Source organism: Thunnus thynnus, chromosome 17 (assembly GCF_963924715.1).
Source record: "Thunnus thynnus chromosome 17, fThuThy2.1, whole genome shotgun sequence".
Classification (NCBI taxonomy): Eukaryota; Metazoa; Chordata; class Actinopteri; order Scombriformes; family Scombridae; genus Thunnus; species Thunnus thynnus.
In genome coordinates this window covers 12598826-12612424 of record NC_089533.1, presented here as the reverse complement: position 1 = coordinate 12612424, position 13599 = coordinate 12598826, and the positions used below count along the sequence as shown (strand labels likewise).

The 13599-nt window shown below is 42.0% G+C and overlaps 2 protein-coding genes across 7 annotated transcripts; one reads left to right on the top strand and one right to left on the bottom strand.

Moving 5' to 3' along the window:
* The first annotated feature begins 30 nt into the window (after positions 1-30).
* Positions 31-2429, top strand: arl16 (ADP-ribosylation factor-like 16). Of its 2 annotated transcripts, none has more exons than XM_067571433.1 (5): positions 31-199; positions 671-725; positions 904-1020; positions 1135-1250; positions 1419-2429. In XM_067571433.1, the coding sequence occupies exons 1-5, from the start codon at positions 123-125 to the stop codon at positions 1582-1584; spliced, it is 531 nt and encodes a 176-aa protein (XP_067427534.1). In that variant the 5' UTR covers positions 31-122; the 3' UTR covers positions 1585-2429. The 2 variants fall into 2 exon arrangements, with proteins under 2 accessions (XP_067427534.1, XP_067427535.1); XM_067571434.1 differs by lacking the exon at positions 31-199 and adding an exon at positions 424-482 and having other exon boundaries at positions 662-725.
* Positions 2177-13580, bottom strand: epn3a (epsin 3a). Of its 5 annotated transcripts, none has more exons than XM_067571427.1 (11): positions 13251-13580; positions 10443-11203; positions 7698-7816; positions 7031-7108; positions 6462-6551; positions 5565-5648; positions 5207-5336; positions 4765-4911; positions 4545-4619; positions 4217-4453; positions 2177-3512 (listed from the first exon to the last, which is right to left on the bottom strand). In XM_067571427.1, the coding sequence occupies exons 2-11, from the start codon at positions 11038-11040 to the stop codon at positions 3220-3222; spliced, it is 1851 nt and encodes a 616-aa protein (XP_067427528.1). In that variant the 5' UTR covers positions 11041-11203; positions 13251-13580; the 3' UTR covers positions 2177-3219. The 5 variants fall into 5 exon arrangements, with proteins under 5 accessions (XP_067427528.1, XP_067427527.1, XP_067427525.1 ...); XM_067571426.1 differs by having other exon boundaries at positions 4735-4908; XM_067571424.1 differs by having other exon boundaries at positions 4735-4911; positions 13251-13578.
* Positions 13581-13599: the final 19 nt, after the last annotated feature.

Genomic DNA, 13599 nt, shown 5'->3' with positions numbered 1-13599 from the left:
ACTTTGTCCAATCACAGGCACGTTTAACAGTCACGTGAGCGTCACCATGGTGCCAAGTGAGGCTTCATCGGCTACGTACATGCTACGTACGCTATTTTTTATGTCTCTGCTGGACAAACGAAATGAGCAGCAATGAAATCTGTTTGCTTCTCGGAGCGACGGGTGTCGGAAAAACGCTGCTGCTGAAACGTCTTCAAAATATCCTCTGTATTCAGTTTGTAAATTGAACGTTTTGGCGTAGGTTACATAGCTAGCAAATTTAGCGTGTTGAGCTAACATTACTGTAATAGCTTAAGTTAGTAGTGGTGGTAATAACTTTAAACTGTACATATGATTTACTATCTAAGTATTATTAATAGCATTTTTCCACTTATCTTGGTTGATATATTGATCATGTTATTTTGCATTGGTTCCAGTATAGCGTTGCAGTACAGATGCAAAACAAGATGTGTAGGCATGTCAATGACGTACACAAGTTACAGGTATTGATGATCCCAGTGGCGACTAAATTATTATTTCACAGTGGTGTTCACATACAAAACGCGTTAATAACTGGCCAAATACTATATCCGCAGTAGAAATAATAGATTGAACTTGTATATCCTTTAGAAGCTCTGGTTAAACGTCCCAGCACTGGCTCTGTGGATATTTTTCCTAACAGATTATTACAGCTCAATTTGCATGGATCATGTGAACTGGGGGCACCTCCTTCTACTCTGCCTACAGTAAGTAATAATGACAGATATTTTTAATACAAAGTGTGCAGACTCTGTTTTGATATGTCGGTAAAGATACTCAGCCCTCAAGATTTTTGTCCAGTCGAGTTGTCCTTGATTTAGCCCCTCTGTATACACTCTGTTTTGATGTGTGTGTGTGTGTGTGTGTGTCGTAATACCTGTCCAGGTAGGAACCAACCTGACAGACCTCACACTGAAGAGGAAAAAGGTGACAGTGAGAGAGCTAGGAGGCTGCATGGGCCCGATATGGCCGAGTTACTTTAAAGATTGCTCCTCTGTCATTGTAAGTTCTTTATATACGTACTGCATCTATCTGGACACATTTGTAAATATATTTGGTAAACACATAAACTGTTGGAATCATCTGACTGTATGTTTCTGTCTTTGCCTTCTATAGTTCATGGTGGACTCATCCAACATTGCACAGATATCCTCCTCCTGTATCCAACTGCTGTCAGTACTCTCTGCTGAGCCTCTGCACAGTGCTTCTGTGCTTATTCTCTTCAACAAGAGGTGACACTCTAAGCATACACATCAAACACTATATTCACTTGTCTTACCTGCAAAATGTCAGCAGAGTCAGCAGGTACAACACAATCTGTGTCAAATATTATAATTCTGTCTCTAGCAGAAAAACAGTTTGTGCCGTTTTGTAAAAGTTTTACATCCCATGTTTTCCAGGGACATGCCTTGCACTATGAGTCTCGTAGAGGTAAAGTCACTGTTTCGAATGGATGACATCATTGCATCTGCTACTCAGCCAATCACAATACTGGAACTCAGTGCCCGTTCTGGAGAGGGACTTCAGGAAGTGCTGAGCTGGCTGGAGTCTATCACGGTCAAGTGATCTATCATACATTTGTTACTTGTAAAGTGATGCTACTGTAAAAGGACCTTGAATGAGGTCTCCAAGCCTTTTGGCATGAAATGTCAGAATCCTCAGTGTGCAAAGACTGTTTAAACACAACTTGAGAGGATATAATGTGCCTAGTGTGTGTCAGCCCCTCAAATCAAAAGTAAAGTTGGATTCAATGAAACCGTGGCAGGACATAACAGTATGAAAAACAATACTTCATTTTTGGTATCATATGAATATAGTGACTGCCCATCAAAGGAAACAATGTATTAGTCAAATCATAGGAGGATGGAATGATTGTATGGTTAGGCACTTAACAGTTGTTTATACTGTCATACTAAAAAAAAAGGATTTCTCTCAATTAAACGTACAGTATTAATTCATTCAATTTCTATACCTTTTATGCAGGAGAAATTCTGGACTTATCAACAGTCCATTGCAGGTATTCATGACTGACTGTAGTGATCATTCAATATGTAAGTGTGACAGACAAAAGGCAAGACTCTCCAAGCCATAGGACTTGCATGTTTTCATAACATTGGAGGAAATCTCATGTTACACTAAGGAAGGTCAAGTCTCCATCTGAAATAAAATAAGCTCTTCCACCTTTATTGTAACAACCTATGAAATGTGAGTCACAAACATTCAAATGAAGCTTCCCTTGTCGGAGTGACTCCTGTAATGCTACATAGTAGTAATGAGTTATTGCGTGCAGGGGATGTAAAGTGAATGACAAACTGTTATTGTGTGCCTGTGTTGTGATGATTTCATATCAAATGCATTGATATCAGGGGAAATGAGAAAATACAAAACAATAAAACCAACCGAAGAAAGAAGGAGTGTTCTAATTACACCCTTGTATTTGATGAGTCAGTGGTTCACAAACAATTAATAAAACTCATGATTCATACATTTTCTAATGTTGCTTTGCTTATAGTAAATTCTGAAGCACTTAACAGTCCTCCCGAACTCTTAATTTCATCCAGTTAACCCCAGCAATTCCTTTCACTATAGTAAAATTATGAATATGCTGATGTTTCTCATCAGTTCTGGTCCAACAGAAACTCCATAGACATAACCATGTGGATGCAGAAACATTTCAGGGACGAGCCATGTCTTTTAGTCACTGTTGCCGCTTACCAGAAAGTATATGACATCAGCAGCCAGTTACGCCAATCACACAAACAGCTGAGTGAGCAGGAGACTAAGTTGACTAGTTTAAAAGTGCCTGGAAATTATGGCGAAGAACAGTGACAACAACATATCAAAAAACTGTGCTTTTGTGTAGGTGTCTATCTGAAGTCAATTAGCAATAGGTTATAGCCTTAAAGAAGTTTTACATGGCACTACATGACATTTTCTCATACATAGGTATTATATATTTCATACCCTGTTATTGGATTCATGACAAGAGGAGCAGGACAGGTTGTTGCAGTGAAGAGCAGAGCCAACTTGCATCAGTCTAAGGGTTACTATATTATAACACAATATAAAAACAACTAGGAATAGGGTTTTCATACAAGTCCTTGGGGATGCAGTTCAATTTGTGGTTAGAGTGATATTTCAAGAGCAAAACCTAATGGTATTCCTCTTTTTCTAAGATGTTTTCTCCAGTTTAGTTGGTCCTCATAAGAAAGGGTTCGGATTGTTCTGTGCAGCCTGTGACCCCTGAGAGCTACCTGTGGAGAAGGGCAACAAGGGTTCAGGGAGGTTCACTGGAAGGCCCAGGCCTGGCTGGGTGGGGTGAGTGAGTGACGAGGGGAGGCTGGCAGGCTGGTGGCTCGTAGGCAGGGGCAAGGAGGCACTGTATGAAAGAGAAGCGGCCGCAGAAGTGGAACCAGAGCCAGAGCCCATTTGATTCAGAGTTAGTCTGGTCTGCTCAGTTTGGAATGGATTGGTGGCTGAAGGAGCACTCAGGCCTATACCAAAAGAGACAAAAAAAGAGAAGAGATTTACTTTACCAGCTATTCAAATTTGACAGATCATTTCTGAGATTGTGTTTGCAGCCTGTTAAATCAAACACTGTGAAAATTTAGTCTGCTGATTGTTTTATCAGTAAGTCTCAAATTACAGTTTCAAGCAGGGGCTGATCTGAAAACTCTTTCCCACTGATGCTTTCAACACTGCTGATGCTTTCAACATCAGAGATTTAAATGCATTTACAAGCTATGTTGTCAGAAAACAGATCCCAAAATACAACAGGAAAAGGATCATGAAAATGCAGAAATAGCCAAAAGAAATGTATCATTATTTCTGAATTAAAAATGTTGTTCTTCAGCAGAACACTCCTTTGGTCTGGATACCAACCAAGAAGAGTTTAAAAATATATATATATATCTGCAACTGTATTACCATCTGACTCAATAATAACTGAACCAAAAAGTAATAACCAATCACAAGAATTTCTTGTCTCTTCAAATAGATTTTTATTCCATACACAAATACAGTAAATACAATAGCTACATGGAAGCTAGGAAATCACTACTTCTGGTATGCTCTGGTAATGTTCACAGAATTTGCATTTGGTTAAATGAAATACCTGGCTGCAATAAATCTAGAGTTGCAGCTACCAACGATCCACTTTACTGGTCTTTCCCTGGGAAAATAACATGACAATAAATACCTGATAGAAAAGGGTTCTTGGTCTTGGCTGGGGGATTTGCTGGGATCAAGCTGTCCAGGTTCACCAAGGAAGCTCCTGTGGGGCCTAGGAAGGACTCAGGGGTTCGACATGTACGAGGGCTGGGGGCAGCCAGGCTTTCTCCAAGACGGGACAGGTCAAATAGCTCAGGACTGCCCTCCCCTCGTCCATTGACATTCACCTGACCTCCATCCATGGCTTCATCAAATAGATCCCCATCTAATAGCAGAAAAAGGAAGAGTTCTGACATTGAAAGCATGTGGGTTGCACATATCTACAGCGGGAATAGTAAGAGAACATAACTGTTTACCTGAGGGGCTTCCAGTTCGGGGAGAAGGTTCCTTGGCTGCTGATGGGGCTGAGAATGGATCAACTCCTGCAGAGGCTATGACAACATGACAAAAACCAATCTAATTTAATTATTGTAAAACATTTTATTTAAAAACGCCCTATTCATCTTCAGTTGAGCTTTATAAATGCAGGTATGCTCACACACACACCTGCATTGGCCGGGAAGGCCCATACTCGACCTGTGGCGTTGAGGCTGGAGACATTACTCTGTGGGCCATCCCAAGGGTCGACTGGGGGCTGGCTTGGCTCCCATGGTGGGGGAGGGCTGCTGGAAGTTGGCGGTGCCATCCAGGGAGACTCTACTCTTGAGGTGTTGGTGCTGCCTTCTTTAATAATAGAGTTGAATTAGAGAGAGATGCTTCTGTTCTAATGCTATAAGTTCTTCATAGCATGAAAGCAGTACACATGATACTGTGAACATGAAGAGTTTCATCCCAAACACTACACTTTACGGTGTATCCATTTCAAAAAGAAAAAAAAACTAATACATGAAACTGACCATGTGACAAATGTTTCTGCCCTCAAGAATGAACATTTGTGACCAAATGGCTTAAGATGACTCATAACCTGAACACTACCTGGTAATTTACTGAATTTATGACTCCGTGCTCACTCACTCACCCAGGGAGTCCCATGGGTCTGTGCCACCCGGGCGAGCAGCGGCCTGATATGGGGCATTATTCCAGTTAGGATCACTTGGAGGTGGATCTACGGGTACTGCAAAAACATCTACCAGGTCCATGAAGGCAGTCTGACCACATAAACAGGGAAAAAAGATCAGTGTTAATTTAGTATATTGCTTCAGCACTCACTGATAGTTAGTTAGTTGGTGAAATTTTCAGTGTAATCGATGGTTGAGATGTAAAACCTGATCAGACCCAATTACCCAACCCAACATGTTCTCAAAGCCAAACCAATATATGGTTATCCTTTATTTCATCACCCCCATTGAGATATTCCATACCCCAATATTTCATACCCCGCCTTTAGTCTGCATCTCAAGTTTGCTCTCCTCCAGAGCTTTCTGGAGCATAGACTCATCTCCTTGACGACTGAGTTGCTCCTGTCAACAGACACAGACACATGGACGCCTTTAGGGTATGACAGCTTCCGGCAAAATTCACATATTGTCACATCATACTATATTTATGTGTCAGCGACAGCACGCGCGCACAAAAGCCAGATAGATGTGAGGCATGGGCACAGACCAGAACATTCTCTGGTCACAGAGAGGAGAGAGCGGAGCATGGCTGTGATCTCTAACAGAGCATTTCTATTGTGCTAGAGTACATCGGCATAGTGAGAGAGAAAACAAGGGAGGAAAAAGACAAAGAGACAGAGTGAGACAGGAAGAGAGAGGTGGAGTACAATTGTTGCAAAAGATAACAGAACAGAGTGACAGGTACAGAATACAATTTTAAAAAAGCAAAGAAAAGGAAGCAGAGGGTGTAGAAAGAAGTAAAAAAAAATTATGGAGGTAATTAAAAATAAAAAGACATAAGAGGATGACTTCCTACTGCAATAAAAGATCAAAAAGGTCATTATCTTATTTAAATCCCACCTACAACCCTGATGTGGCGTTGGTGACTGACATTTAAAGACTACTGACTGTTTTTCAAGATCATGCAGAGATGGACTTTTATAAAAATAAGGCATGTAATGATGAAGAATTGGCGCATGTTACCTTAAAGTGTTTCAAATCAATGTAAAATTCTTATAACTGGAAACTGGACAAATCTGAAGGTGATCCTGTTTAACCCAGTTAACAAAAGTCTGACCAGTGTGGTTATCTACAACTGTAATCTACAAAACTAACGGCTCCAAAAGGTGTCTCTCTGCCCTGCCACCCCCCCGAGTGACCTCCGAGGAACCCTACCTGCTGGTGCTCCTCCTTGCTCATGGTCAGAGCTAACTGGAGCTGGGTTTCCTCATCCATATCCATTGAGGCAGGTGGGCGCTGGACTGGCTGTGAGAGTGTCAACCGGTGAAAGAAACTGCAATTAGTATTTGGTCTAAAAAACTGGAAAATGTGCTTTGACATCCTTTACAATTCATTGCATGCAATTCTACAAATTTCCCAAACAGAGTAAAGGGATTAGTCCCTTTGCCCTCCCCTGACACCAAACCAGAAGAGGTCAGAGTGTCTGAGATGGGTATCTCTGGTCTGGTCTAAGAGGAGAGATTCAAAGGTTAGTGAAACAGAAGGATGATGCCTCATCTGATTAGTCTCTAGTCACTGGAGAAAGTTACATGTCCATGTTGCTGTTGAGGGGTGAGGAGGGCCATATATCAAATCTGGGGAGAGGAGAAAGTGAGTACATGCACTTGTTTCCCAGAAGGACACAGACACTGGGTCGTGAGGTTTAGTGTATAGAGCAACAGGAGATGTGCTGTAGGGGAAATGATGCAAAGCAAGTGTTATCCCTGGACCTAGTGTATTTGTACCTTCTGGGCCTCCTCCTTGCTGAGACTCATAGCGATCTGGAGCTGGGTCTGTTCATCAATATCCACTGTGGGAGGTGGCTAGATTCAAGCAGGAAGGATTAGGAGGAAGACTAACCAAAAGGAAAAGGTAAAATCACGCCTGACTTATCTGAAGTGATTCATTAAGAATTACAATGGTTTGAGGTGATTCAGACTGTGGCAGACTTGATCTCCATTTTATCAACAAAATCACAGCTGATTACAGAAGAGGAAACTGCTATGCACAACAGTATGTCCCCGTAGCAGCTGAATAGAAATCACAGAGGGCAAAGGCTGTCCTTGCCATGGAGACTAGGGCTGGCTGTCTGTGCTTAGGAGTGGATCAATGCACACATCCTGTCTGGCTTCTCATTCTTTCAGCAGCTTCCTCACTCTTAAGTATTGCTCACACCGATTGTAAAAATGCCATTATTGACCACATCAGAAAGAGAGTTGATGATATCACTTTCTATTAAAGATTCTGGGAAACTGGTACTGCGGGGCAGGCAGTAACAGTGCTCCACCACCCTGACGTGTGTGTGTGTGGGAGCTGTTTAATGTTTTACTACAGCATGTACTGCAAGGATGAGGCATTTGTGATCAGTTGAAATGTGTGTGTGTGTGTGTGTGTTATTTCAGTTAATGGTACCTTTTCACTTTCTTCTCGGCTCATAGCCAGGGCCAGCTGCAGCTGCAGCTCTTCTTCTCCGCTGGTCGTGGGCCGAGCTTGCTCCAGGTCTGGGGCAAGTCGAGGAGAGGAAGAGGAGGCTACAGAGACAGAGGAAGAGAAGGGGGTCGGGTGTTTAAAGGGGAGCAGATGGAAACATTGACAGATGGATATAGAGGGGGTAGGAAATGAAAAACAAAGACATAAACACTTTAGAGTGATTTTTAAGAGCTGGTGCTGTTTTTGCATGTTAATTTTTATCCACTGGTCGTTGTTTAGGGCCTTTGCTGGCATTGCTTGCCACGGTCTGCCTAACTCTGCCTGCACTGAGAACAATGGTTCGCCTGTGTAGAGAGCTAGGGTGGTGAAGGGGGAGAGGAATGGATGGGCTGGAGTGGGGCCCACCTTATTACCCCAAATCCTTTGGGTGGGTTCCAGGACTCCAGGTCCAGGTTTGGGGGAGGGAATGGGGAGGCTGGCAGTACACCAGTCTGGGTGCCAGGCTTTGGGTCATGGGGCTAAAAGAGGGCCGCCGGCCACACGTTGGCAGAGTCAGGTCTCAGAAACCAATCACTTCCACTGTGCTGCCCCTCAATATCCCCCGTCTGAGCTGGAATGCTTGCTGGCAATTAGCTGCTGCCAACCTACTGACCCCCACCCACACCATCCCTCAGCATTTAGTCCAACACTCCAACCATGTGCTGGTGTCCTGGAACAGGCAACCACTACAGCTGCAACAATTAGTCGATTAATCAATAAGTTAAAATTAACCAGCGACTACTTTGATAAGAAATTGTTTATTAATGATAAGTCATTGTTTTTAAGCAAAAATGCCAAATATTCTTGAGTTTCAACTTCTCCAAGGTGAGAATTTGCTGCTTTTCTCTGTCTTATATAACAGTAAACTGAACATTTGGGCATTGGACAGCTGGTGGGATAAAACAAGACATTTGATGATGTCACCTTGAACTTATGATGGGCATTTTTCACCATTTTCTGATACTTTACAGATGAAGCGATGAATCGATTGACCGAGAATATAATCGACAGATTAATCGATAATGAAAATAATAATTAGTTGCTGCCCTAACCACCATTATTGTCACATTTAACCATTTAGACCACTCAGAGCAGAGACAGTCAAACAATGGAGTTACTGCATTTACACAGGCCAGCAAACAAGTAGGCACACATACATGCACATCAACACACACTAACACACACAAACACAAAAAAAAAAAGATCTTAGTTTTTGCTTTCTTGGCTTTTTTGGAAGCATTCCTATCTGGATAAAGACCAAGTAATTTTAATTAAATTCTATGACTGCCGGAGTGTGAAATTGTAATAGCATGAAAGCCAGCCTCTGTCTGATAAACTGAAGCTTGAAACTTAGCATTTTGTGGTGTTTTTAGATGTTTGTATTCTTCCTGAGTATTGCAAACCATGCTCCTATTGTAGTAGCATTTAACAACAGACCCAGAACTCGATAGTGGTAACTGGCCACATGTTTCCACTGGCACACCATCAGGCCCAGAAAAATATGCAGGGAACGTGTATCAAAGGGAAAATATATTTGAGAAAAATGGACTTTGGAGAGATTAGTGGTCATAAAACAGTGAGATACCATTTTGCAGGCATGTCTCTGTTTACACCATGAAAAAGGCCTCGGACATCAAAGTATAACATAGTAACGGCTCTGCTACTGATTGACACCTTCTAATAAACACCACACAGACCGTACAAATGCCAAAGTATATAATAAACACTAGTCATACCACAATTATGAATGCTGTGTACAGCTTCTTGATGTTTTTTCACAATATTTTTTCAAGTTTGAGCTGTTTACTGTAGTTGATAAGTCAGTGACATCAGATTTCCTAACCTCTTCACACTAAAACAAAGATCAGTTAGGTTCTTCTATGATTTAGCCACCTAACTAAGAGCATTGCAGGAACGTGACAGATAGCTCGACCAACGAGTAAATGTGGTATCCAGTTGTGGTTTCACATTAGTTTTAGAGACAAGCACAAACAGGGCCTCTTCTCTTTTGTAAATCCAGTTTAGCTGACATGACTGTAAACTGGAGAATGAAAGGAATGTAGATGTCCAACCATCAATAGAGAGCAAAACTAAAACACTTTGTATTAAAACGTCGGAGGACAAAAGGAACAAGAAATTAATTTGTACTTATCAAGGCTTATGTGTTGCTGGTATTAAAATAGCATTTAAGTCAGTGAGACTCACAGGTGAGATCTGATTGTGGTACAAATGTGAAAATACAGAAACTGGGCGGAGAGAAGGAATATACAGCACCAGTCAGAAGTTTAGACACACCTTCTCACTCACTTGAATGAGAAAGTGTGTCCAAACTTCTAACTGGTGCTGTATAATCAGACGATGTCTCCATAAATTGTCTTGTTTTTTGTCATCAAACGGAAAATATTAGGTGACTGATAAGTCGAGCTGTTAAGGAATTCTGTTACTTACATCATCAAAAAGATCACATTTGAATTTATCTGATAAACTTGTGGGAAAGATGACTTATCATGACCTCATGACTTGTCATATGTGCATTCCTGACAAATGACAGGTCACATGCCAAAGGAGACATTCAGGTATTGTTCAGCTAACTGTGTCCTTTGAGCCACTAAAGTAATGTTACATGTGAGGGAGAGTGCACTTCTTGTTCAGACAGGTTGTTTAAAGTTAGATGTTCCTGCTACTCACAGTGGACGGACGATGGTGAGCTTCTGCACCTGCCAAGCTCATCCCCATACCCTCCTGCTGAACTGGGCTGGCTGGTGCGGCGTCCTGGGTAAGGAGGAGGCAGGGATCCAGAACCTAAGCCACCGGTGACCCCCGTCATGCGCGTCTTGGTCTTCAGTGCCTGGCTCCTCTCCTTCTTTAGCTTTTCTTCGTCCTTCAGCAGTGCTACTAGATGCTTGGCCTTCTCACGGACATTGACACCCTGGTCACGTCCATCCCGATCTATGTACTGGAAGTCTCTCAGTGTCTGGATGGTGTATATGTTCTCTCTGCACTCCTGAGCCACACGCTCAGAGCCTGTTTTGATCAGGTAGTCCAGCAGGGTCAGCGCCTTATAAACATGGCGCCAGTTTTTACCGTGGTCATTGAGCCGCTTCCAGATCATACCCATAACCTCAGTAAAAGCCACTACATTGAAGGTCAGATCTGCGATTTCAGACATAAGCGAGCTGGGAGGACCCCAAGGGTCATTGGAAGTGGCTTCCCGGACCTTGATCTCAGCCTCTGTGTAGTTGTTGACCATGTTTTTCATCTGGCGGCGGAGCGATGAGGTCTGCATGATGGCAGTAGTGTTTCACAGGTGGCAAAAGATAGTCTAACAGCAGGCCAGCCCACCGTGTTGCCTGTGGCAAGGTGGCTTGTTAGAGATCAGTTCAGTGGAAAAATGCAAGAGCGTCGTCCTCCTGTTTGCAGCTTCAGTGACGTCCACATGTATGTTCCTGCTGGAAAGGAACGCACAAATTAGATGTAAAAAAAGATCTGAGCCTGTTACAGGTCATATTATTTGTTCTTTAAATGTCATATATTAACTGAGAAAAATTTCCAAACACACTAGATGTAATTGCATTTGGAAGAAGAGAGGAACAACTCAGCACTTCCCAGCAATGTGAAACACAATACCTGGGCTCAGTTTTCCCTGAGACAACTTGGAGAGACCTGTGTTAATACAGTGCATTGTTCCTAAATAAGCAATGACCAGCTATTTTTAACATTCAATCTCATAAAATAAATTTCCCACCCATGAAAAGCGAATATTAGTTCCAGATCTAACTTGACTGCAGATTCCAACCCAACATGCCAGTGTAGAAATCTGTGTTTTACCTTGGAGTGTTAACGGTAACAGGAGGGGCTCCACTTCCCCTGTTTTTCTGACCTGATTACATCACCACAGCAGCAGAAGGGCTTCAAAGCATTTGAACAAAAAACAAACCAGCTGAACCTCTACACACACACACAGGTAGTCCACCAGAATCACTGATAGGTTCCTGTTTTTTTAATTTTACCTGTCTCAATCAAGACAGTATTATTGTACAGTATCTATCACATTAACCTGGACATTGGACTGCTTTATCTTTCATAGTAAGGGGAGTAAGTCAGTTGAACTGATAACTTTCCACACAAATCTTTCGCCCCTATTTAACTAAGAAATTTGATACAAGAACAATGGGGATCAATCCCCTCACTTAAAAGGCAAGTGCTGTGTCATCAAATAGCATTTCCAAAATATGAGATTGGAGACAGGTTTTGAAATGGCATCGAACCCATGAGTCAGTGAAATACTGATTATGACCAACTTGATTTATGATGGGTGTAAAATGCACATTGTGCGACATATATATTAGCTTTTAATACACTGACTGTGTAATAAAGAAAGAAAACTGAAACCACTTTAGTTTTTAACTCTTTAAAAACCTCAGCAGGCTATGGGAATACTATGAATACAATGTGGCTGCACTAAATTGACCAGCAATTTCTGACATACTATGAGAGAATATCCTATGCTGTCAGAGGACTGTTGTTAAATGGTTGTAAAAAAAAAAATGTTTGGAGCTTAGCTGACCGCAGGGTTAATCTGTAATGGTGACCAATGCAGGACCAGTTCACGGTTCAACCCTGCTTCCTGGTATTACTCATTTGAAGACTGTGAGAGGAATAACTAGAAATTCAGTTAAATGCGCCCTTCCTGAAACTTCCTGTAAATTCAAGTAGTTAAAAATGGGGGGTTAAAAGCAGTTAATGACAGAGAAAGCAGTGCTGTAATAGGAAGCTCAGAGTGGCAATAAAACTCTCCCTTTGGCCGGATTTCTAATCTAATCTAGATGCCTCCATTACACTCACACTCATAATGAAGATTAATACATTTTGTGACGTGACTGGCATCTTAATTTAGACTAACAAACTACTGTCTCAAAAGTCCAGACTCTTTTTTATCAAAAACACACTCTAAATTATCTTATCTTTCCTGAGAAAATAGAATATTCCTCATGCAATTTGTGTGTAACTTTTGACCTTGACATGACAGCACATCGGACTGAATTCTCATGACTCTTTTGGAAGACTCAACTTGTAAAACATCTTGTTCAGATATCCAGAATAATGCACGATTTTTTTTTAGTGAGCAGATGTAGCCTAATAGGCTTTATCTATCGGGGGGAAAGTCAAAACTGTTCCCAGATCAGGCCTATAAGCGTGTCTAGGTATGTTTTATTATGCCCAACAGATGTGTGGAATAATAGTCAGCCACTGGTTGAAAGCACATCTTGATTTTTTTAAAGGTTGCTCTGACATGTCCTTTTTGTCCCAAACTAGGACGAATGCGTGCATGATCATGCACGTTGCGTCAAATGGGATGATCGAGTAGGTGAAGTATCTGACCGTGACTCAGCTATGTTTCCGAGTTTCAAAGTTGCAACCTCGACAAAACAAGTAAAAAAAAAAAAAAAAAGCTAAATCCCAGAACGATTCACTGCTTCCACTTTCCCCTCTTACCTTTATGTCATAGCGCGTCAGGGTCCCAACTTGAGTAGGCTTCGGGTAGAGGAAGAAACGCCTCCGCCTCTCGACATATCCCGTAGCTTTCGGATAGGAGGGGAAACAAGTGTATAAAAGATACTTAAAGCGCAGAAGGAAGCATCCGCGGAAAGCCGTGTGTGTCCAGAATGAATCCGATATTAAAGCGCGGCGGCTCTACTGTGTTTTCAAACTTTGTTGTGTGTGCATATAGCAGATCGTAAACCAGGCACTGCGTTTGCAGATGGCACAGCCCCTCTTGAAAACACACAGTAAAAAATGGATGGAAGAGAAGAGAAGAGAGGAGGGAGGGAGGGGAGGGAGGCCT